The sequence below is a fragment of the Fundulus heteroclitus genome, chromosome 1 (assembly GCF_011125445.2).
Source record: "Fundulus heteroclitus isolate FHET01 chromosome 1, MU-UCD_Fhet_4.1, whole genome shotgun sequence".
Lineage (NCBI taxonomy): Eukaryota > Metazoa > Chordata > Actinopteri > Cyprinodontiformes > Fundulidae > Fundulus > Fundulus heteroclitus.
Genome location: NC_046361.1, coordinates 18,763,466 through 18,790,272, shown reverse-complemented (window position 1 = coordinate 18,790,272; position 26,807 = coordinate 18,763,466). Strand labels below are relative to the sequence as shown.

At 38.2% G+C, this 26,807-nt stretch overlaps 1 protein-coding gene across 1 annotated transcript; it reads right to left on the bottom strand.

The window, feature by feature from the left end:
• Positions 1-1,995: 1,995 nt before the first annotated feature.
• On the bottom strand, positions 1,996-26,807 carry sort1b (sortilin 1b). The gene is made up of 20 exons (XM_012870603.3): positions 26,165-26,807; positions 21,427-21,486; positions 21,177-21,250; positions 20,987-21,089; positions 20,719-20,880; positions 19,594-19,667; positions 16,267-16,316; positions 15,822-15,949; positions 14,466-14,610; positions 13,737-13,892; positions 11,706-11,812; positions 11,481-11,583; positions 11,232-11,400; positions 10,757-10,947; positions 10,472-10,661; positions 8,312-8,428; positions 7,427-7,535; positions 7,213-7,325; positions 6,947-7,076; positions 1,996-4,309 (listed from the first exon to the last, which is right to left on the bottom strand). The coding sequence occupies exons 1-20, from the start codon at positions 26,438-26,440 to the stop codon at positions 4,295-4,297; spliced, it is 2,472 nt and encodes an 823-aa protein (XP_012726057.3). The 5' UTR covers positions 26,441-26,807; the 3' UTR covers positions 1,996-4,294.

The window sequence follows — 26,807 nt, the reverse complement described above, 5'->3', positions numbered from 1 at the left end:
GTAGTTATCCCAACAAAAAAACATTGAGAATTTAGGCGCTTTTCAAGCATTCTCAATGAGTTTCAGTGGAATAAATTGCATAGACATGGCATTCTTTAATACATGTTGGCTGAATGTGTGGGTTTGATATCCTCATTCAGTAAAACCAGGTGGTGTTTTGCTGTAAAACTTGCTATCATTTGGAAAATTATGACCTTCACATGTTGAAATCTTTCTAGTTTCTTAACTGAGCTTGAGCATTTCTCATATGAATGTGCCGATTTAAGCCATTCCTTTGTACCTTCTGCTACTGTTTCCAACTCTGACACATTCCAGGATTCCTCTGTATTTAGCACCATCCATCAACTCAGTCCAGCTTCCCCGTCCATGTTGACATTCCCACAACATGACGCCACAACCACAGACATATATACGTAGACGCGTCATAGGGCGCAGGTTCGCACGTCAACGTCACCGGCATATTGTATGTGGCAGAAAAAAGTTGAGTTCTGTTATTGTGAATGTGGATCAGAAAAGATGCCTCATTCCTGTGCTGCAATAAACACACACACACGCATATATATATGTATATATTTGTGTGTGTATGTGTTATGAATATAAGGATCGATTTGTTAAATCTAAACATTGTTGTCTTCATTATTTCATAAAACCATGTCACTTGTGAACCTTTAGGAACAGACTTTTGGGTGAGTATTAAAAAGGTAAAATTAATAAAATGAGAGAAAAAAGTCCTAGGTCAATAAAGTAAAAATAAACAAACAAACACAAAAGTGATAATGTTATGAGAAAAACGTCATATTATGAGAATTAAGGGGGAACATTTCCAGAATAAACACAGTTTGCAGAATTATTTCACTCTTAGAGTAATAGGGCCAGGTTAGATTATTTTAAATATTTTTATTCTTTAGGAGAATAAATTCAGGAGAATGAAGCTAAAGGGATGCGAAAATAAACTTGTAATATTACAAAAAATACTACAAATACAAAGTATATTCAGAGATTAAAGTCCCTCTGATACTGTTTAAGTGACTGAGTAACTGCAGATTTGCCACATTTAACATGGCGGACGCTCTGACGCATCGCAGCATAGGCAGAACCCGCCCAATGACGCGTCTACTCTTATATTATGTCTATGGCCACAACTACCAGAGTTCATTGTGAGAATTATGTGTTCAGGGTTCTGTAGTGTGAAATTTCCACCACATATATTGTATACATATTGACCAAAAAGTTCAAATGTGGTGTTATCTCACCTGAGAATCTTCTGCTGTGTCCTCTTAATGGCTTGTGGTAAACGTCTGAAGACAATTTGTAGTGTTGGGAGTTTATATAGGGGTAACACAATAAAGGGTGTGGAGTGCAAAGGCATTTCTGCTTCAGAATTCAAATTGTATTAGTTCACATAATTTTTCATCTGTTTTAAAGGAAACTAATTTAATTTATCACATACATTCCCAATAAATTGTGCTAAAAGTTCTGGTTGTAATGTAAAATTGAGAAAATCAACGTCTATGGATAATTTCTCAAGACAAGATGCAGATCAGAAAAATTAAATCAAAGTCATCTATCAGTTCTATTTCCCCTACCATACCGATGAGCATATATTACACCAGGTCCAACATTAAGTTATTGATCAGGAGTTCCTACATTATCTACATACAAGCGATTTGGATCTAGAAATGTAAAAAAAAAAAAAAAAAAAAAAGTCTTAATTTTTATTATGTAGTCTAAGCAACTTCTTAAAACCTAAATCAAATGTATAAAACATATATAAAACATCTTGAAAGATAGCTGACTTCAATAGTGCCATGCTAAACAAAATTAACAGTGATACAAAACACAATAAGTCACATTTTTGAGCACTTTCAAGAACTGGATCCACAAAGTACATTTCAGAGCTCGGAAACAAGATTTAAATTCAATATGTGTTTATAAGCACACTAAATATTTTTTTTTTTTATTTGGTGTTCATATGAAATAATAGGTGAACACAAAAAAGAGGAGCATTAACTTTATTGCCAAACCCAAAAGAAAAAAAGCCTCCAATATACAGAAAAGGGAAACAGTAGTTTCAAAATTTTTAACTTGAATATTTACACAATTAATCACAATGACTCCTTAAAATCAATACAGTAGTTTGAAAATGTGAGGAAAACATGTTACTATTAACAATGCAATAAATCTTCATTTTATAGACTTTGTCTTCCAGTGTAATGCAGCTACATAGTAACTTTTTTTTTTATTTTCACCCTAATTTCTTGTCACACCATCTTATCCAGAAGTCATTTTAGTACCAGCCCCCAAATCGTTTATTTTTTTTGCAGATATTTGGTTTAAAAAAAAAAAAAAAAATTCAGATTTATGTATTGTACATGCGGTTTTGCGCAAGCTTAGAAAACATACTCTTACTGCTTCAGGAGTCATTTTTACGAGAATACATGCAACTTGCGGTCGTCAATGATGTAACTTAAAACTGATAAAATGACGGACGTCGACCACATGTCAGATTCTCACACCAGGCACTTGTTTAACCACATCCAATTCACTGCATTCTACACCAGCTCATCATAAATAATGAAAACCTATAAAATATTTAAAACAGGACTGTGCAAAAAAATGTTGTTTAAGAAAATTCTGAGACATGGTTAACACAGTTACAGAAGAAAACAGAAGTTTAGAGTAAAAGACAGAACCAGTGAAACATTAACATTTGTATTGCAGCTTATCCAACTCCTAACAGGCTACAGCAGTAATTAGGCTTTACAACATTAATTTTTTACTTTCTTTCCATTGCTCTTAAGTTTCCATCACCAATTTTTTATGCATTTGGTTTTCTAGTTTTTGCAAAAGATATGTCACATATTTTGTAATTCTTAGTATAAAAACTGCTCAGATTATTACAAACACGGAGTATATAGGATTACTGTGATCACTACAGTTATTATAGGTCTTATTTAAGAAAAATATTAATTGACAAATGCTGAACTTACAAGTTTTTTTGTGCTTTCAGTAGTTAGAAGAACTGTAGTCAAAGATTTCAACACAAGATGTCTTGGACACTGTTTCTTCATTTGTTTGGATAAACAAGATGACTAACAACTCTAAAGAGATGTGCCAAATGGAATAATTGTCATGCATGGACAATATCTTAAATATACAAAATCTTCACAGGTTATTGCTGTCAAACCTCATAGAGATGCCTTATTACAAGAGATGCACCAATCAATCAACAAAAGATCAAAACATGGCCAATTTTCTTACGTTTGGCTCCTTTTCTTTACCCTTTAAATGAATAAAAAACTAAATATTTCCTTTTCATTTACAGTCAAGGAATGCATCAGTCAACAATATGTACCTTGATGCATTTTTTTACAATTTCATTAAGAATCAGAGAAAGGAAAGAAATATGATTTAATATGAATAATCTCTTTATATTCAGTAGGATTCAACACTGCCACCTTTGCTGCAGAGCATCTATTAATGTTTATGTAATGCAGTCATTAATATGAGGGGGACAAAATGGGGATCGGACAAAATCCAAAGGTCAGAACTCAAAGGAAATTGGAAAGTCGGTATTGGTTAAGAAAAGCCTGATCGGTGCATCTCTTCTTATTACTTCCCCACAATGCAAAGAACTGCAGACGAGTACTCCAACAACACAGAGAAAAGTGGAAGATTTCACCCAGTAAGCAATATTTTTATCTCTTAGGAACATGGAAACATTTGGGATAAATACTTCCACAAAAAAAGTTTTAAGACTCAGTCTATAACAATTAATAGTAACCAGAGGCCAGAAGTGACCTTTTCTCCACTCACCAAACTGATATCTGATTAAAAATTGTTAAAGGAAAAGTATTTATGTACAAGTGCATGAAGAAAACAAACACAAATCTTTGAAAGAAGTAAAGAAAAAAAACTTTTTCCAGGAGCACTTCCAGGAGATGGAAGAGGCATGGCCCATAAAACAGAGGAGGAGACTTCACACAACTCGTGTTTTTAGTCAATCTCTGTCAGCAGTTCAGCTGTTTCTTCATACAGTGAAATAAATAACTCAATGCTTAAAACTTACTGAACAGAACAGATGCCTTAAAACACAACAAGACTTCCTTCATGGTTCTCCTCGACTGCGGCGTCAAGTCTCAAGAAGCCTCCGTACATTCATTTGACTTCGCCGATGACAGCAGTCTCTGTCACCGAGGCTGAAGTTAACATCAGGGTGAAAGGAAGAAGTAACTGGAGAGGAGAGTGACAGCAACAGCGGCTGGCTGCTCGCTTGGTTAACAGGTGGCGCCTGCTATTCAAGCAGATCCTGCACAAACAGAAGGAGAGCACACCACTGAAGCCAGAACCTACACAGGTGAGTCAATATGGCTCAGTTTACACATACACACCTAACCCTGTTACTCAAGTGAGCCTACATGTGACTAAACTCCAGAACCCTTTTATGGTGTGAAGGCAGTCAGTTTCTGTGTCATCTTTTTCAGGCTGGTGTCAAATTGCATTGCTTCAAGGTTGAATCTGGGTGAGGCGATGGTCGTTTTGGGTTACTATGTGTTTACTCATGATTTAACCTGAGCCGAGTCTTACCTCAACTCGAACCAGAGAGCTGACACCTGGCCAGAATAATCAGCGGCTTCAGAGACGCTACTGGGAGCATTTAAGCATGGAATTGTTTGTATCCTATCATGATAAAAGGTTAATCTAACGAAAAGTCCAGCAGCAGGAACAACGTCTGTTCAGTAATAAAGAAACATGTTCCATTCTGCACGATGTGTTGTGATCAAGAGAGATTATGTCAGAAATCCTAATGTGTGTGCAGCTAAAGTCCAAACTACTACAACTAAGTGATCATTGCTTGGAGCACCGAAGTCAGAGTAGTGCAAGTTCAATTATTGGCATGGGAACTGTACAAACTCATAATCAATTTACCTAAATCAACTAAACAAGGTCTGCTTTTGAACAAATATACAATTATTATTATTATTATTATTATTATTATTATTATTATTATTATTATTATTATTATTATTATTATTATTATTATTATTATTATTATAAAAATTTACTTTTAAATTGTTAAAAGGTATTATTGCACTGTTATGTGTTGCAAAAAAAGCATTAAATGTTAACTGTTGCAAATTTGTTGTCCTCCATGTTTATGCCTGAAACTAAACTTTACATTTGTCATTTTCTGTGGTGATTTGCTCAGATGCTTTGGTTCATGACAATGGATTTTCAGATTTTTAAGAAAGGCCACCAGGTTTTAATAAAAATAAAGCCAATAAAAGCTTTAAGCAAAAAAAAAAGGGAAAAAAAGTCATGTCAAGTTTACTTGTAAATCACATTTGATGCACAGATAAACACGATGTAATTTCCAGCAATAACTAAAGGTATTGCTGAAAGTGCAAAAGTGCATTCCTTGCAATACAATTAGTTAATAAAACTAACAAAAACACATCTACAAGGTCCAAATTATCCTTCTGGTAGATAATGACATATTGTAAAATGATTATCAAGTTCAAACAAAATGTTTAGACAATCTATATTGGCATTACAGCAGTTAAACACTTCTTGTAATTACTGACCATTTTTTTTTGCGTGTCTCCACTGGTACCATGGTGATTTATTTTTGATGATGAGCTCCAAGTTTTTGAGGTTGGAAGGCCTCTTAGCGATCACCTTAATCTGATCACCCCAATCTTTAACTCCGTCCAAAAATTCTCTATCAAATTCAAGACAGAACTCTGGTTCGTCCGCTCAAAAACTTATTGCCAGTCAGAGGAAGCATCAGAATAAAACAAAATTTTTTTTAAACCTAAATCTACCAGGGGCCTGAATAATTTTGGGCTTAAATGTACACACAATAAAAAAAATATTATAAAAGAGAAATACTAATATAAAATTTCATACAAATACAAATAATAAAAGCATTAAAACCTGGATACATATGAAACTTAATAGTTGTCTCGGGGGTGGGGGTGGGGGGGGGGGGGGGTTCTTGATGTTTTTTACTATGGAAATTTCTTCTTACTGAATAAATGTGTTTAAAGAAATAAATGTGGAATTTTATTTTCTCTTCACCGTATGGAATTGTGCTACCACAATTAATTTCAGTTTTTTTTATATAGATCTGTCATGGCCACAAATAAATGTGGGGGGCACAGTATATCGAATATTAGTCAGGACATTACAACACAAAAGGTTGCATTCCTCTGTCTAGTAATAAAAACTGTCATGTACCCTTAATTTACTTATTTTTCTGCCATATCTTGCCTTTAAAAGTCTTTAAAGGTTCTATATCATGCTTTGTAAGCCTTCCAAAATCAACTCTAGGCATATATAGGATGAAATATTGCCTCTGGCACGACAGTGCTTTAATTTATTATAAAATATTAGTTATTTTCTGATGCCATTTTTCCAATCCGGAAGAAAGACGTTTGCCTTCACTGCGACGCAGCCACTCCCCATGTGGGGTCGCACTAGAGCCGCTGCACCATGTCATTTAAAAAGAGCAGCTGCTGTCGCTGTGCAGATTAGGAGCCAAAACAGCCACTTCGTCTCAACTTTGAGGAGGAATGATAGCGCTCTGCCTCACATCACCGCTCTGGGCGCGTTGTTGACTGGGCAGCGGCAGCGCTGTCAAGGTAGGTACTGCCTGGAGGGGTTAATCAACACTCTACGTAAACCTGTCATGAACCATTAATCTTCCATGACAGAGGGGGGTTGCTGCTCCGAAAGCTGAATTGACAAGGATTACTCAAGATATCCATGAATCAAGCAAAACAACTTTGGCCATTATTTTGAAGAAGGAATAACATGATAACATTGCTTACATTTATTGTTTTTGATAGAAAACCCAACAACAGTGTGTGTGTGTGTGTGTGTGTGTGTGTGTGTGTGTGTGTGTGTGTGTGTAGGTTCACAAGAACTTGTTTTTCCAACCTACCTCATCAGAGTCATCATGAAACTCTATTTTGCCATTAGGAGTGTGGCAGGTGTCCAGCGGTTCGTCCATCCCATCTGCTGCATTTTCCTCAACATGTTGCTGCAACACAGAGTACCTGTGCACCAAAAACCTGCAAGGACACATTCAAAACACTGTCAGGGCACCAAAAACCCCTCAAAATGTTTAGACTTGTGATTTAAAAAGAGAGCAGAGAACGCTTTATCTGGCTTGTGGTTTATAGGTTAAATCAGGTGATATACACCGACCTTCCGCCGCAGACATATTTCCTGACAAAGATCACTCCTGCTGCGACGCTCAGCAGCATGACGACGACGACTGCTAACACTATGGCCACAGACTTGGAGGAATGACTGCCTGTCTGTAGAAAATACAAACGGGCATAAAGGTGGGATATGCAAGCACAGAAACGGATCACAGAAACGGATCACAGATAAATCTTTGTTTTGCTGAGACACTAACCTGAAACTCTGGAGCAACCAGATCACTGACACACTTCTTGCTGAGGTCAATCTCTTTACGCTCAGGCATCTCTCCGCCCACACATTTATCTCCAGGAATTTTCCTGTACCTATGGACATAAAACAGATGATTATATAATCCTCCAACAGAAAGTGTCTTAACTTTGTTCAGAGATTTGTGTGTGATTTTGATTGATACAATTTTTATTCTCCAGTTGACTTCAAAAAACAATGCAAGTTAACACAGCTTTGACACTTTACATCATTAATACACTGGTTTTAATTGTCTGTGATTACTTGCAAAAACAAAATAAAGCAGTTCATAGGTGCATTTTCTAAACTGAAGTTTATAGAAAAAAAATATATCCTATATATATATATATATATATATATATATATATATATATATATATATATATTCCCAAATGTGTAATAATTGTCAACTTATTTACCATGTAGAAATATACCAACATGTCAGTAAAACGAGCCAAAGGTTTAGCTTTGAGCAACATTCGCTCTTACAACATGTTTCACCCCCCATCAGCTTCCTCTCACCTCTTTCTGCATGACAATTACTTCCTTATTCTGACTAAATTCGTCACTTCATGCTCTGACACAAAACACAACTGTATTCCTTGTACCCAGAACGATTTCAGCTAAATTAACACTGCAACACCTAAACCTTTGGCAATACTCTAGTCAACATAATGTCCAGAAATCAACAAGAGAGTCACTTAGAAAATAGTTAAGTCAAGTCCTGGAGTATTAGTTATACACAAGGAGAGGGCTAACACATCTGGGGCCAGAGCTGCGGCTTTTGTAAGTGAAATTTAATGATGAACTTAACCATAATTGAAATCAGATTTGACTGAATCTGAATCCTTACCCACTGGTCTGCAGTTGCTCCTCTTTGCCGTGCAGGCAGAACTCCAGCACTTTGCCCTCCAGGTCCGCCTGCTTCACACACTCAGAGCTGTTCTCTTTACGCGAGTATCCAAAGTCACTGCAACGAGCCACACAATGCCAGGATGAGTTATTACACTCTTGTTGATTTAATCATACCCTTTAGGCCTTTTCTATACTACTACTACTACTACTACTACTACTACTACTACTTCGGGAGCCAGAGTGAGTTTCGAACTGCTGACCTTCGGAGCTTCTCCAAGATGCAAGCGCTCGCCTAAGCAGTAGGCCAACACTCCCACCTTTTAAGTGAAAGAAACTGACACCTTGTTTTGTTTTTGTTCTTTTTTAACATAAAAATCTGAAATGTTTGATCATTTATATTCAGCTTTAACCAGCTTCACCTCCCCTTTGCTTAAGAAGAGCTTCCCCAGCGCCCGCTGCTTCCATCATCACGTGTCTCTGTGGGGGTGATGTTAAAAGGGACCTACCCATATATTTTGACCATCAAAAGAAAAAACACACACAAACATATCATCTGCAAATAAAACAACATGTGTCAAATATTTCTTCTGATAGTGTGTACTTAGTCCCTTTTTGAGCCTGAAAAGAACTTTGCACTGGGCGCGATCTGCAGACATAAACATCGTTGTGCCATCTGCTGGCCGTACCGCGAGGCTATCAGAAAGCAAGAGGGCGACAACTGATGCAGCTACTGTCTGAGCCAGTAGACCGTCCTGCAGCTTCGCAGTAAAGTGATGGTTGAGCGTGGTCGATTACTTAACCTCTTTCTTTTCGCTCCTCCGCTAAGCATGATTGACTCCCTCGGACCATCACAGACATTTATACATAGACACCTAATTGAGCGCTGAATAGCACCTCGACGCCATATTGGAAGTGGCATAGTGAGGCGATTCGGAGATGATGTCTCATTTATGTGCGGCGTGGACTTGTACTAACCAATTCCCAGTACAAACCAAATCTACTGGCATTACCTTTTCACAGGTGAGACATATCCTTATGATTGTATTTAGTCATTATAATGTTATGACATCATTATTAATCTGTGGGCTCTCTGTGCGTGTATGCGCAATACTGTACTTCCAGTTGTGTGGCCTTGTTATGGTAAATGTATGCAAAAGCACTTTGTTTTTGCTAGATTTGTTTGTAAGACAAAGTATAAAACACAGAATTAAAATGTTATGAGCCAACAGAGCCTGATAATTTAACAACAGTAGCTCACTCTGTATGCAACCAGAGTAGAAGTCATAGTAGTAGAAATTGAGAAAGTCATAGTAGGTGACAAGCCCAATTTTAGGGTTGATGCAGTGTTAGTTTTATGACATTCATGGTGCTTCGAATGCTAACAGCGTTTTGCTCCATTTCAGAACATTTTCCTGTCACTCCTCCTTAAATTGTCAGAATGCATGATTAATAGTTATCCTATCAACAGATTCTCCCACCTGAGAAGTGAGTCACTGGGTTGTAAGGACTGTTCTTCCCTGGCCTTTCAGTTAGGTGGATGGCACCGTCTTGGAAATGTTGAAGTTGTGCCCTCCTCTTCCATTTTTAGGTGACTGAACATAGCTCTGTGCGATGCTCAAAGCTTGGGATGCTGTTTTCTTATTTAACCCTGCCTTCAACTTCCCCCCGACCTGTCTACTGTGTTTCTTGATCTTCATGATGCTGCTTGTTCTTTAAAGTTCTCTAACAAACATCTGAGGTCTTCTCCGAACTGCTAGATTCATACGGAGGTTAATTTAGTCACAGCTGGAGTCTGCTGAGTTCTTAAGGCTGGTGGTTATAGTGGATTTTACTCCGAGGGATCAGAGTGAAATCAGAACACAAATGCAGAGCGACCCTTTTTATTTGTAAATGATTTTTAAAACCATGCATTTTTGTCTTACAGTTGTAAACTATTTTGTGTTGGTCTACTGCTTAAAATCAAAATACATTGAGGTTTGTGGTTGTAATGTGACAAACTGTGAGAAAGTTTAAGTACCATGAATATTTTGCAAGCTACTCTAAGCAGCAACATTAATCCTACCATCAAGAGGACCATTTTATAAATGAATAAGCAGAGGCTCTTGAATAGGGACATTTAGGTTTGAATAAGAAAATAAGCATTTGTTCTGCATCTTACCATAAGAAGTCATCCAAGGTGCATGGACATGGAGTTGGCTGTGTGTCCACAATATAGTCCCGTCCATTCCAGCAAACCGAGTCTTTTCTGAGGCGCAGAAATTTCTCTTTGTAACCCAGCATGCAGCCATCGTTCGGGTCACTGAGGTCATCAGAGTGGGCCAGCCACTGCACATAATCGTTGTTGTCACCTAGAAACATCAGTAAAGTTAAAAAATACAAAATTAGATAAAATCCCCAAAAGCAAAGATAAAATAAGAACAATCTTTTTTATTGCATGACTTGCAGTCTCTGGTGAGGAGTTCCCTGAAGTCGATGGTGAATGAGACCCAGTACTGGGCGATGAGGGACTCTCTGTAGCCCCAGATGCTGACGTTCATGGAGCGAGCTCCGGGCTCTGACGCAAGCCCCGTGAACGAGATCGGTTCATTGGTGAAGACGTAAACACTCCAGCATTGTCCTTCATCAGTGGAAAATCTGTCAGGAAGGTTAAAGAGTGCAAAAATATTCAGAATAAACAAAGTACAGGACGCAGCTCGCTTGCATAAATGTTTTGCATTTTTTATTTTCTGCTGTCATATACACCTATATTTAGAAGCGAGTTTAGTACAGGTATGGCTTAAAACATGCAGAGAGTGATTCCTTGATTTAGATGAGAAATAGCAAATATTTTATCTCATTTAACTCAATTTATTTTTACATCACAAAAAGCTACAAAAGCAAATCATCGTCCAAGGAATTTTTTTAACTATGTAACCCACTTGATCTTGTTGATGGGTGCACCATTGTCCTCCACAGCCACCAGCAGCCCCCCTGAGTCCAGGATAGCATAGTGATGGGGCCCATCAAGAGCCTTTATCCAGGTGTAGCCCCCATCATCGGACACATACACGTCCGACTTCATCACAGAGATGGCATCCCCGACGCTGCCTGAGGAAATATGTCAAAATGCTCAGACATCGCACAGGTTTGTTTCAAACATTTCTGTACAGTAATGTCAACATGATTACCATGAGCTAAGATTAGACCCACAGCGTTTGGCTCCGTCACAGGCAGCATGGGGACGTTTAGCTTCATGGCAATGCTGTAAGCAGCATGGATGTGGAGACTGCACTGTAGATATAAAAAAACAGAGTCATGTGGTTGCTGCAAGAGTCAGAATCACACCTTAATGTACAGAAGTGCCGAAAAATTATTTTTTTCTACAAACACAGCAATGCTTTGTCTAATTATACCTGGTCTGGGTCCTTGGCTGTAGCATCACACTTGGTGTTGGCAGGTTTCCGAAGGGGAACCCACTCTCCACCCTGATCGAAGGACACCACGGACTGCACAGAGTTATCTGGAAGGAAAAAAAAAAACACAAGGAGAAAGCATTTACAGGCACCTGAGGGCCAAACCAGGATCAATGTTGGGAAAAATAATAAGCTTGATTCAATAAATGAAACGCCTAAAAAGACTGATCAATGTAGTGCACAAGGTGAGTCTTATTTTCTGCTTCAGCCTGGCAAACACATCCAACCCTGAATGTCTAATTAAATATTTACTTTACACACTTCTAAGGGTGTGTAATGGAGAAGCAATATGTGTGAGAGTGCTTTTAAGGGGAATCAGAGGACAGGTACAGTGTTTTGCTAAAGTATTCACATCCTTTAAAAAGGGGCCTAGTCACGCACTATGACCATAAAAAAAAAAAAACTATAGAAAACCACATCTTCATCTTCAGATAAAACAATATATGCCAAATGTTCATCCTGATAGTGTTTACTTAGTCCTTTTTAAATTTGAAAAGAAATTTGCACCAGGGACGATCAGCAGACAAAAACATTGTTGCGCCATCTGCCAGCAATACTGCAGAAATATCAGAAAGCAAGATGGTGACAATAGACGCAGGTAGTATACGAGTCAGCAGACCATCCTTCCATGGCTTGCAGTAAAGCGACAGCTTAGCGTGGTCATCATAGACCAACCCGATCTACAGTGGCTCCAAGTTCGAGGAATCCTGCCCAGGGCCTGACTCACTCGGCTTCATTGCCTCTACTGGTGTAGAAATTTGTATAGTCATAGGATGTGACCAGACCCCTTTAAACCTTTTCACATTTTCTGACATATATTCACAGAACTTAGTGGGATTTTATGTGATGGACCGATACTAAGTAGCACATAGCTGAAGAGGAAAGAGTAATTTAAATCCTTTTTACAAATAAAAACCTGAAAATCATTGTCTGTATTTATATTAATTCGCCATAACTGTGACAACCCTAAATAAAATCCAGTTCAACCATTTACACCCAGAACTCAACTAATTAGGGAAAAACACCCTCTGTGTAGTTGAAAATCAATACAAATCCAGTTGTTGTGAGAAAACCCAAGAGGTTTGTTAGAGGACATTATTTATTCATTCATTTATACAACCCTTTATAATAGCTGACCAGACGACCAAAGTGCTTTACAATAAAATAATAAATATCATTCAAAAACAGATTAAAGATACCAAAGATAAAAAAAATATTAAAATAATTGAATTGGTTTAAACATTTTCATTTGGCTTTAAATATATCAGAAAGCTCTGTTCAAACGGTCATCTGAAAGCAAACAAGGAGAAATGGAGAGAGTATGGCTAAACTGCAAATCTATCAAGATATGGTCATCCAGGTAAACCAACAGGCCTGACAAGGAGAGCAATAGAAAAACAGTCAAGAAGTTCACGGTAACTCTGGTCAGGTGGGACCAAAATGTAACTTCTTGGTCTAGATGAAAAATGCAACGTGTAGCAGAAAACTAACTGCATATCACCCTGAATGCAACATTTTCATCATAAATCATAACGGTGGCCAGATCATGTTGAGGGGATATTTTTCTTTAGCAGAGAAAGGAAAGCTAGTCCAACGCGACTAAAAATAAGACAGTCCTAAAAGAAAAGAAAACATCCAACAGGAATAAGTTTGAGCTATTTTGCAATTGAGGGAGTTTCTGAAGTTCTAAATCTGTAAAGGCGGCTGAGACAAACCCCAAAAGGTTTGAAGCTCTGATTGCAGAGAATGGTCATTCTGCAACACTGATAACAAGTGCAAGCCACTCAGATTTTCATCAGTAAAAACATTTCCTTCCACTTTACAATTATGCACTACTCTGTGTTCCACTGCTACATAAAATCCCAGGAAAAAAAAATCCTCAGAATGAGTTTAGTTTTGTGATAAAAATGCAAATAGGTTAAAGATGTGTGGGGTATGCTTGGCATTGTGTGTAAAAAACACACAAGTTACCTTCAGCCAAGATACTGGTAATGAAGACTCCTCGAAGGGAAGTGACGTTGGTGAAGTCAGTGTCGCCCCCGGTGGTTGTATACAGGTGTCGCTCCAGTGACTTGGAGTAGACTGTTCCTCGATCATCCGAAGCATAAATAGTACCAAAACCAGTATCTGTAAATAGGATCACACAGGATATGATAAAATATTCTAGAAAAGACTATATAAAAAGGGTCGTTTTACATATAGTGCGTTGAAAGGTATGTAGGCACTAAAGACAGATATGGACGACATCTATACAGTGTTTTATAGAAATTGGATTAAAAAGATTCAAATATTTAAAAGCAAAGATTCTCAGGTCCTAAAAGTGTTAAAAATAACAAAGAGTAAACTTAACCACACCATAGCTATTTGGTACCTTGCTTTTAATTTATTACTACACTACAGTATACTCGCAACAATAAAGATGTCCTTTATTCTGAGAGGGAGGGGATGGTAATAGGTTTGGGGGGGGGGGGGGGGGTTGTTTTTTTGTTTCAAGTGTGCCTATGTTGTTTTCATTGCAAAAAAAGGGGAGAAACATCTATAACATGCATCTGTTTTTCTTATATATTAACATGCTATCAATCAGGACCATCAGTACCAAAAGCCAAACTTTGCATGTGCAAACCAGGTAATACTACGGATGCATACAAATATGGTTTTGTTATATGATGAGTGAATATCTGAGATAATGCATGCTCTGACCTCCAGGCTCATCAACATGCATGAAGACCATGTCGTCATTTGCCGCCAGGATGGAGTAGAACTGCTCGTGACCAACAGGAGGCAGCTGGGCCATGTTCCAGGTCTCACCCTGGTCAACGGACACGTGGATCATCCTCAGAGTGCCCTGGACGGACAGAGAAGCAGAAATGACGAGGTTGACCTTCAAGCCAGAGCAAATGAAATGGAACCATGAAGAAGCTCATTTAAAGGGCCTATATCATTGTTTTTCAAACTTCCCTTTACCAGCTGTATTCAGTTTAGAGTAGGTACTTTTATTTTCAGGACTCAAGTTGATAAAATATGTTTAACAAAAAAAAGGGAAAAAAAAGGCCACAAAGCAGCTCAGTAAATTTTACATAACACAGTGGCCACCCAAGAGGAAGGTACTGATGTCTCCAGCTCAAATTTGAGTCAATAGAGTGGAATTTTATATGGCAATTGGTTCAGAGAGAATGAGGAAGTCAACAGAAAAGTCTGAGTGCAGTAGCTTGGACATCTAACAACCTGGAAACTCATACAGGGATTTAAAAGGAGCCTAGAGACGGCTTGTCATCGCAGATTTATGACAGAAATGTTTTGTGAAAGAGGTTCAAGCAGGGGAGTAACCATCATGACAGAAGTGAGGGGGGCAGATTTTTCAGAGGTCTACTGAGTGATTTGTTTTTGTCACACCTCTCCTTTGTGGCTAAAGAACCACATAATCACTAACAGCCACAGTACAGCATCAGGAGATCAACTTTAGTTCTTTAAACTATACACTAACAAAACCTAAAGTTTAACCTTTCAAACTCTGGTTGAGTTGACACAATGACCGTCCAACAGCTAGATTACTAAGTGCCAAATGACAACACTGAACATGAAATGTCTCCTCCCCGTCTCGGCTCTTTCTAATGTGGCAACAAAGATTTCTTATAAAACGTGTAGAAAGCCATATTGAGCACCATTTCTGCAAAGAAATGAAAGAGGACTAGGTTTATTTCTTGCATAAACTAACCAGCAAGGGATGTAACATAGGTGGCAACAATACAAGTATTCTTGTTAAACAGCCTAACATGATACATCGGCATGTATGCTAAAGCTTGCAACAGAGTTACTTAACTTATTGTGAGGTTATGGTGATGTGTACATTATATCCCCTTAGAAGTGCCATTTAGGGTGGTTCTGATAAATGTCTGATAAACATCAAATACTGAAAACAAGTAGTATTTTTATCCCACATTTTAAAAATTCTATCTTGGGTTCATGTGAGAAGTGTTTTACTTCCTCATGTGCAACATTATTGTATTACCTCAGTTATTACTTCACAGTCTTGAGTAAATTCTCTTTAAGACTGACCTTTCCTGTCATCACTGAAGCAAAGAGGAAGCGTCCTCCCAGGCCAAAAGAGAAGATCTTACTGGCAACGACCTTGATGGTTTTACCCAAGTCTGTGGTCCTCTTCAGCTCCAACATTCCCCTATCAGCTAAATCACACAGGCAGGTCATAAGCAAAAGAGCATCATCAAAATGTGCAAATGTACATCAAAATGTGCAAATGTATAACAGTTAGGTGCATTTAGCATTTGAGACCAAGTCCTTATAAGGAATGGTTTGCCTCATACATGAAATTTTGAAATAATTTATCACGTCATTGTTTTCTTATTGGTTGTTGGTTTTGGATTGATTAACCCGGTTCTTTAAAACATTTAAAAATATCAATATAGAGAGACTAAATCAAATAGTAAAATGTTAGAGTCCAGATTGTCCAAATTTCAATTTTGTTTGCACAGGAATCACTTACTGCAGGATCCATTTTGGTTGGCTGTAAAGAAGATGGTATTTTTCCTTCCCCTGCATGGACAGAGACAAAGGGAGAGATGGTCAGGGGTATGTCAGGAAAATAGTTGCAGACAGCTTTGCTGCCAATGTCAATTTGACATTTTTAGTGAGTAATAACGTCAGGGTGGGGAAAGTTGGATTTTGTTGATAAAGGAAGCAAGAAAACTTAATTAACCTAAATCTCAGCTGTTTTAAATAAGACTTAAGGGTGAAAGTCATAAATGATGTATTAACAATTATGATAGAAATTTTGACTGACGAAATCTGAAGATTATTTCAAGTGAAGTTACGTTATATGTTACATGTTTGAATGCTTACAACACTTTCACATTTTGTCACATTACAATCAAACCTCTCAGCATTGCATTGTGTTGGTTGTTTATCACATAAAATCCCAACAAAATACTCTTTTTAATGAAAGAAAAAGAATATTCAACCAGACCTAACACTACAGCTTAAAATCCTTTGAAGTAGGTCTCTTCCATCTTTGTACATCGAAAGAATGAATCTTCTGCCCATATTTCTTTGCTAAATGGATCATCTAAAAATCCATTTAGCAAAGCTAGCTAAAATATATTCCAATTGATCTAAGTTATCAAATGATGCATCCCTGAAAGATTAGAGGTTCAACCCCCACCATGTTTCGCCACAGGGATGTGTAGTTTGCTCTCCAAATGTTTAAACTTTGCCTGCATTCAAAGATGCCTAGGGAGAAACTTCAAGGCCACATCCTAAAACTAGTTGGCCAAAAAAGTTTCTCAGTATTACAAGTGTTGTTGGTGTCTTCACAGCACTTTGAAATGTCTTGTTACTGAAAACTTGCTATATATACACATAAACTTGGCTTGCTTTCACATTATTACCACAGTTCATTTTCTGCCACATAGCATTTTGAATGATGACCAGAAAGTTTAACTCATAGCCTTACTCCACCCTTATATGTGAAAAGTGTGCCATCGGGAGGCAGTGCCCGGCAGACCAGGAAACAAGGACTGGGTGTGGTCTGAGCCACTAGTAGAAGCTAAATAAACTAACTGAATACTAAGCTAATAAATTCACTAACGTGAAAAATTGATAGAAGGATCGCAAAGCTCATTTTTCAAACTCCAGGGGTCTCATTTATACAACTTTACATGGAATCCATCCTAAAACGTACACCAAGAAAAAGAAAATGGAGTACGCCAAAAAAATTCAGACTTATAAAACCATGCACATGCACACCAGCACGCAATTTTTCTTTATAGATCACAGCTGCACCTAAACGTTTGCATACCAAGTTCAACTTCATGTTCAGCCCTCTACACGCCCAGAGTCAACCATAAATGGTCAATGCAAAGCACCTCATGAATGTTAATGTGTATCAAAATGGGTCAGCTGATCAGTTTTTTCAACATGATGAAGTGGCAACCCAAAAAAAACACAAAAAACTAAGAAACTGTGAAAAAGAAATCACAGAGGAGTTTATTAAAAGATGTAAATCAGAGGTAAAAGCGAAGATGTTGCCTACATTAAAAGAACTTGATAAAAAGTTAAATTGATTGCAGTTAAATTGATCAACACCGGATGACAGCCTCCCGCCGTGCTCCATGTTGAAACTCCTCTGAGGAAGTGCATTCAGACTGACAATCTGAGGAGGGAGACCAGGAGAAATCAGAGGTCTCCCCCCCCCCAGAGGATTAGAAGAAAAAAAAAAAGCTAAAGCTGGCAAGGATGCAGACGCTCGGCTATGCATGCACTTTCTCTGCGCTCTGTTTGAAATGGGGGGGGGGGGGGGTGCGCCACTGTCATCTTTGGTCAGGATTACACACAAGTGTATTTGACTGTTTTAAGTAATTGCTACTACAGAGGTGTACGGGATGGAGCCGGTTTCATACCCCATAGCAGAAGAGCTACTGACGTCAATTATTCTGGCTGATGTCGCAAAACCTTTTGAGCCAAAAGCAATACTGATTTGAAATTCAATGCAAGACACTTGTTAAACTTATGGAGGGCACCACACAGATGGTTATGGAAATAAAACAAATAAAATAAAAAAATATATAAAAAAAATCAAGACTTCAACAAATGGGCAGTAAATTGTCAAAAATAATAATAAAATAAGGCTAACAGCAGCTGGGACGAAGGACCTGTGGAAGCGTGCCTTTGAGCATCTGGGATGCAGCAGTCTTTCACTGAAAGACCTCTCTGGCTCTGTAACAGCCCCCATGCATGAGGTCGAGAGACATTGTCCATCAATTATTTTATTTTTCTTATATTCCTCAAGTCTTCCACCACCTGCACTGGGTGGAGGGGGAATCCCAAGACAGAGCTGGCCCTCCTAAAGAGTTTATCCAGACGCTTCCTCTCAGCTACAGATATGCTGCTGCTCCAACAGACCACACCATAGAAGATGGCTGATGCCACCACAGAGTCAAAGAGTTTGTTCACTAATGTTCTAAAGCAAACCTCTGAAGCCTTTACAGAACAGATGGACTCATAATGAGATTTAATTAAACTCATGAGGACTTGTTTATTAAGGAGATAACTTATAAAGGCCACTAGATGCACTGGGTTTGATTTAGGGCTGTCAGAATAAACGCGGGCTTGATACACTTACATGCCACCTTTTTTAGAATTGTTTTGTAAATGATAGTGAGAAGCATGTATGCTTTAAGTTTAGTTTTGTTCACATGTAATTCTGAAGGAAATACAGGGGTATGAATACTTTGGCAAGGCACTGTGTTTTCATGCTGCCAGCTCAAGATTTGGGATTTCTGTTAAAAAATAAAAGATTCCACTTCAGAGAAACAGAGTCTCCTCTGAAAGCTATTTACCTTAACCACATTAAGTGTCTCTTTGCAGCCAAGCCTTATAAGTGAAACTAAACTGCGACACAGATTACAAAGTCATAAGTACCAGGAAATATGTTTAAAAACAACACCAGCCTCTACAAGTGCTTGGCGACAGCAGAGCAATCCAGTTTTACTTCAAGTTTGGCAACGGCTGCAAATTATTCATTCATTTCAAAATAAAGTTGAATGTCTCTGCTCTTTACTGTTTAAATCCTTATTTGCCACCCACACTACAAGCAAAGATGAACATGTGAGAATAACTTTAGCACATTCAACACGCGTTAACCACATGCAGTTGACGGTTTGAAAATGTTTCCTTTATCCACCAGAAACCACAGCAGAGTATGTAGGAACTGTGTTTCTATACTGAACGAAATAAAAGCACCCCAGACCATAAATGTTTCCACACATAAAACTATTGGGGATATTAAATAAATTCAGGATCAAGGGTTTCTCACCATTTAAAAAGGCACACCATTTTGTGAATCTTCTTCCAGCTCCGTCCAAAATCTTCAGAAAGCCAAAGTTCATTCTGAAAATGGAAATAAACATTAACTCCAAATTTCATGCAAAGTTAAAATAACCTTTTACAAGGTTCACACACAACTAGATAGAACAGCTCATAAACTCCAGGGCCATGTTAATAAATAAACACTAAGCAAACAAACCGGTGTTTAAGGCTTGTAAAATAATTGGGTCATTTAATGTCGGTTCTTGTCCCACAATCATTAAACTTATTTTTATTTAGAAAACAACATTTTTATCAAACTTTACTAGACTTTAAGATATGAAAAACCTGAAATGTTATTGTGATATTAAGTTTGGAGAAACATAAAGCTGGTATCACCAGAGAGTCAAGCTAATGGCCGAGGGACAGTTTCAAAGGAGATTTCTTTAAAGATCCTAAAAGAACTTCAGTTTCTAACAGTCCACAGCAGTTTATGCCAGTGGTATTTCGTAAACCTTTCAACCACCATCAGTTCTGTATTAGACGGATTTTAAACAGAAGCATGAGATTAAAAAGTCTTGTTGGTCATTGGTCTGTTAGCAAGAACAATCTATTTGAAACACATATTCAAGAAAAGCCAAGTCCAACTCAGTAGAAAAATCGTAAAAGAATCCAATGAATTAAACAACAGGAATCATTAAAACACTGTTTGCTAGCACTGCTATAAAACTTTTGCTTTTAACAAGCCATTAGCGTCTCTGTTACAGCTAACTAGCTAACTAACTTTGCTGGTCATCTGATAAGAACCTGACCTCAATTTGTCATCTCTTTGAAGAAATTTGGACAGTTATCTTTACAAGAACATTTCATTTCCCTTTAGGATTAATAAAGATTTTGTTCCGGATGAACTAAAAACATCCCTTTCAATTTTATCATAATTGCTCCAATATAAAGATTGTATTTTGAAATCATTCAACAAGAAAAAAAAGCATATCCAGACTACAGTTTCAAGATGCGCTGCCCTGTTTTTATTCGAGTGTTTAATAGTCACATAAACAAGTTGGGCTTTTAGCATTATTAATGCCCACCCCACTCAGGTTTCCTTCTATAAAAGTCTGCTGTATGGACTTCTTACCCTGTTACTGATGACTGCCAGCACATTAGAGTTCTCAGGATTGTATGAGATCTGCATCAGGGGATTGAAAGGCAAGTCCAGGGGGACGAAAGTCTTCCCAAAGTCACTGGAGGCAAAAATCCGATACCCATCCCTTCCAGAAACCTCAGCTGTCAGGATCACCTAAAAGCCAGAGTCCAAATATTGCTGTTCAGAGCCCATTACAGTTGTTCTGTCTGTACAAATAAAAAACAACCACTCAGTTAACAATGAAGAGGACGAGGCTTACTTTGCCCGAGTTCTCAGGGCCGATTGCTATGCCAAACTCTGTCAAAATGAAAGTGTTGTTGATTAAGCTGGTCACGTCCTCAAAGGACTTCCCGTAGTTCTCACTGGCAGAGAAGAAGTTGCAACAAAAATGAGATGCAATCTGACACCCACTACGACAGTTTACCATCAGGTGAGCGTACGAGACCTACCTGCGGTAGAGTTTGGACTGGCCTATTCTTAACATGAAGAAAGGCACCTGAAATGTGGTCAAAGCCAGGATGACCTGCAAAGGACAAAGGTTCAGCTTTAGGAAACATGGGGACAAATATCATCTAGCAGTAGTATTGTACCAGACAAATTGATGTAACAAAAAAATAAAGGTAAATATTTGCAGGCAGATTTTCTCACACTAAAAGATACAACCATATTCAATCATGTCTTGATGTGTACAACACTCACCCCTGTGCCATCTCCGACCCAGGCCAGCGAAACAGAGCCACTCAGATCATTGAACGTAAACTGAGGGAAAGAGAACAAACAGTGAATACCACAATAAACAAATACTACAATTCCAATTAAATACCATAGTTTCCATACACCATCATATTCAGAGGCATTTCTTAAAAGTAGTGAAATCAGACCCAATTGGCTGAATTGATTTTACATGATTTTAGTAAAAATTAAAATGTTACATTCTAAGGTTCTAGTTGCAAAAATTAACACAGCAGGTTCTATGAAGTCAGATTTCAGAGTGGTTTCTCACCAGCCCCATATCAAAATCCAATATGGCGGCCTTACTTATAAGACTTACTGATAGCTGCAGAGTGAATATCTATTTACCCTTATGACTGGGATGTCAACAAAACTTTCAACAATAAAGTACACACTTCCTTTGGAAGACATGTTACTGCAGTAAATGAACAGTACAAAAGGTAAAGAAATACACTGTAGTTAGGCTGTATTGTTTGCTAGCAGTATGTTGGTATAATAGTCAATGTGCATTTAAATTAGCAAATTTCAATGGTTTTGAGTAAAGTTGTTGACTTCAATACCGATGGAGAGTTCTCTGTTTTTCCCTCTGTAACTGTTTTTAGATGGGGTTTTTTTCCCCCTTTTGAAGGTCATTAGCTCCATGTCACATTTTTCTTTGCCTATGCTACCAATTTCTTCAGAGCACCACTAAAGGCTACCTTATCCTTTTCAAAGCAATGCCAAAATCACAGATGATCAACTTGTATATAAAATGTTGTGCTGATAGCCATGAAATGCAGCAAAGCCACCAGCCCTTGTTCCTGCTTAACTCTCATCAACTAAATCACAGTTAATGTGTTTTCATTTACCTCGCAAACAATTAACACCAACATTCATTTAGAGTATGACGAAACGCAGCCCAAGTACCAGCAATGTTACTTAAATCCTAAAGTCATTTTGATTTTTATAATTAGACTCAAGCAAAAATATAGACTAATCAATCACTGATTTCAGAAGTGGTTTTCAAGTACTTATTGTGCAGAAGGTAACTTAAGGCTAAGGTTTTAGCTGTTTTCTCCCAATAAAACTAGCACAAATAGCATGTAATCATAAGCGCTGCACTCAACTAGCACAAGTGTAACAGGCTGGTATTAACTGCCTGTTCTGGCAGCCGATGTGCTTCACAAATATGTTGATATTTGCTGCTAGCCAGAGCTTTTGGAACAGCATTGCTTTAAAAAGGTAATGGGTGGTAACTAAGGTTTCTACAGCACGTCCCTCCATGTTTTTCAAAACCTGATATTTCCTAACAGATTAATTTTTCTTTGTTGTTAGGGAGAAGGAAAGCGTGATAGAGTTTGACCCAGTTGGCCGGCTATGCACAGGGTAAACAGTAACTTTCTACTGATAGCCAAGGCATATTTTGAAACTGGTAACTATTTTTAACGCAGCTTGTAAAAATATTTTTCAGACAATGTTTATTTTTTTGGTGGGCTGGGAGTTTTTATCTCATACAGCAGGGGTGTCCAAAGTGCGGCCAGGGGGCCCTTTGTGGCAAAGTGACTACACGGCAGTAAAAATCTTACAACTGAAAATGTTTGGTACAGCACAAAGCATTCGTCTTTTAATAACCACAGTTTTTACATTCTCTTTAATTCCATAGGGCCAATGGGACCACATCTATCCGATGACGTTTTACTCAAATGCACACTTCAGTGCACCAAAATTTGATTTTAATTCATCTAATAAAAATGGCTGAATACAGCAAGCGTTTTAAAAGGAAGGCCTGTCCATTTTGCTGAGAACGGACGCAATTTTCTTTTTCAGTCGAGCCCAAAAGAATTTACAAACTGGAGGACTAACTTTTTAACCGGCAAATGAATTGCACCCAAATTTCCCCATTTTAGGACAATAAATAATAAAATGGCTTGTACTTGTATAGCGCTTTAACTAGTCTTGACGACCTCCAAAGCGCTTCACACTACAGTTTAGTCATTCACACATTCACACCCTGACGGTGGTGAGCTATGTTAGTAGCTACAGCTGCCCTGGGGCAGACTGACAGAGGCAAGGCTGCCATGCACCGGCGCCACCGGGCCCTCTGACCACCGCCAGCAGGCAATGCGGGTGAAGTGTCTTGCCCAAGGACACAACAACAGAGACAGTCAGAGAGGGGGATCAAACCGGCAACCCGCCAATTGCAAGACGAACTCCCTAACCTATGTGCCACGTCGCCCCTAAATAAAAGTATTTCTATTCCATGTGCAAAATCCTTTTTAAGTTTTGGATGTCCAATGACTTACACATCGCTTTGCTACAGAAAATCTTATTTATCTGTTTAATAAAAATACTGCATGCTCATAGTTTTGGAGCACGGAAGAAAAAAAATGCAATTTATTATATTTTTGGCCCTGGAATACCTCTGACTTGACAATTTTGTCCCACATTACAAAAAGTTTGGGCACCCCTGTCTGACAGTTTACGTTTACACAACTATGATAAAGTCTACAAAAGACAGAGAAAAATCACTACCGATTATGCTTTTGCCTTCCCTGTCAAAGATGACCTGGTGCCTCTTCAAGATTAATGTCTTAAACAACAATTAGTGGTTCATTACTCATCCCACACTGTGCTTTGAGCTCTTCAAGCTGTAAGCAGGCCCGGTGCCGGTGGGACCTGCATGGTAACCTCTGTGGAAAGAGAAGGCTGAGCCTCGAGGAACTCTTGCGACCTGAGATTACAGAGGCCAAGTATACAAAGGGCGCCATGCAAAGTTGATCACATGGCACCAGCGGGCTAGGCAAATGAGCAGCACAGGATTCTTATTTAGTCCTTGTTAGATTTGCAGATATTTTATAAGCTGGTCTTCATGGTTAGGTTCTCTGAACTAAAAAAAACAACAAAAAAAACAATGTTGTCTCTGTTGCCCAATAAGACTTCCTGCTTCAGCTTCCACACAAGCAAAGCTTTTAATTACAAAATAACAAACACATCGTCAGTCACTAAGATTTCCCCTGGTTCAAATTTCCTGTCAGCATTCAGGGAGTTTGGCTTTCAGGTCAGCAGAAAAAAGGGGATGATTGTTGTATGCACAGACTCAAGTGCAAGCTTTTTGGATATATAAAAAGCTCTGACTGTTGTTTAACTAGATTCACAGCGCCAAATGTTACAAAACAGCAAAGATGCAATAAACCAGAACCTCTCGACATACGATCAGAAAATTTCAGCATGAAAAAAGTGCATTATATGTTTGATTGGCTCTTCTGACTAATACGAGCAGGGCCAGCCCAAAGTTAAATGGGGCATTAGGCAAAACAGGGATCCAACTTCCTAAATCCATTGCCAGTCAGAATTAACAGCATTTCAATAGAGATTAGAGTTGAAGGCTCAAGAGGAAGTCGCGTTTGATTGGTTGGTTAAAATTAAAAAACAGGAAATTGTCAATTACATGTTGACATGTTATGTACATGTTAACCCCAGGTCAAACACAAGTGGCAGAAATGATTAAACTGGTTGCATTGAATTTTGATTTTTGTAAACTATCAAATAATTAATATTTTCTATGTAATTATTGTTCATGCGTGCTTTGGTATTTTGATTTCTCATCAGAAACCATTAATGAAAAATAAATATAGTTAAAATATGACTCGGTTTTTCAAAAATGGACACGGCAACTTAAATTGCATATAGTGTAAATTGAGCAGGCCAATTATATATATATATATATATATATATATATATATATATATATATATATATATATATATATATATATATATATAATATATATATATATATATATATATATATATATATATATATATATATATATCAAGGTATATGCCATCACCTCCCACAAAGAAATTAGACACTTGGGCCAAACATGAAATATCACCATTTAAACTCATCATAAATTTAGATGTCGCTTATTGTGCCTGGTATTTTTATTTATTTTTTTGTCCATCTATGGTCTAAAAATTTATTTTCTACATATTTGTTAAAACTGTCACTATGTCCTGACAGAAAAGTATGAGAAATATAATATGTGGAATTAAAAAAACAAACATCAAGCTCCTCTGGCTTGTCCCAGTGGTCCTACTGCCATTTGCAAAAATACAACACTCCCAGTCAAAAACAACAGATCAGAGACAATCTGATTGGTTTTTATCACCGTCAATCATTCTTGTGTAACTGCTGCTCGCACGCCCTCCTCCACAATGCTACAGGTGGGTTGCAGCTGTCCAGAGATATTGGATGTGTTTCGATGTTGAAATTATTTTAAAAATTGTACAACAGAAAAAAATATTGAAGCCGTGTTTCAATTTGAATTTTCTGTACTTTAAGGAGGTTTTTTTTTTTTGTTTTACATTATTGGTTTTTGATGAGCACATCCAATTACCAAAGCACAGTCCATTCTTGATGAGCAAATATGAACTTCTGATCAAAATTTAACAATTCCTGTCCTACTTGGCTGTGGTGGTTTGAAGGCCACCAAAGAACGGCTTAGTTCGCTTATGCCTAGACCCGGCCCGACATAAGACTTAACCCCGTGTTATTTGCTCCAAATAGCAACTGAGAATTTAAATATTAAATAAAAAAATGCAGCTTTTATCCACCATGAACAGGAGATTAGGCCGATCCATTCACCTGCGCACTATCCTCCCTCCCTAGGCGCAATGTAATTGTCGGACTGCGACTTGAAACAGGACCTCTGGTGGTAACTTACACTGTGGGTGTTGTCTGTTAACTTGCTCTGAAACCCTTGGTGCTGTTTGCACGTATCGCTCTGCTCGGCGCTCCTTCGCCTTATCCTGTGGCTGTGTGATGCGGCCATCCACGACGGCAGAGACCTCTTGACGACGCGCGCGGCTCTCTCCGCTTCGCCGGAGCGCCTCGTGAACACCGACTGTCCGACAGCTTTGGATCCAAGCTGGAAATCCACTCCACCGGCAGGTAGAGCGCAGACAGCGAACAGCAGGAGACCATGCAGCAGGAGTCCCATCCCGCCAGCTGGTGGAAGCGGCAGAGCGAAAGGCGATAAAAATAAAATAAAATAAAAGGGAAAACACTGAAACCTCAAAGCGATTCTTTGTTTATCCTAGTCTTGTTGAGGAATTGAAGGTCGCTGCAGCTCCGCCGCGGATGACATCAACAAAACAGTAGTCGTCCTGACAGCGACTCTACCTGCTTTGAAAACAAGGAACCTCCTTTTACTGTTTCTCTCCAAAAAAAAATGCCCAAAAAGAAACAAAAACAGAAGATTACCTGAATTTTAGTGCAAAATAAAACGACTGGTGTGACACCAATTAATCGCGCTATCGCTCCACAGCCAGCATCATACACTGTACAATGAGACAAATTGTCTGCGC

Bases quoted from the DNA above. Each gene is read 5' to 3' on its own strand.
- sort1b (XM_012870603.3), bottom strand. From the start codon at position 26,440: ATGGGACTCCTGCTGCATGGTCTCCTGCTGTTCGCTGTCTGCGCTCTA. The intron at 10,948-11,231 runs GTGGGTTACATA...CCTTCCTGACAG, and splicing joins GCACCCATCAACAAGATCAA to ATTTTCCACTGATGAAGGAC. The intron at 10,662-10,756 runs GCAAGTCATGCA...TGATGTTTCTAG, and splicing joins GGAACTCCTCACCAGAGACT to GTGACAACAACGATTATGTG.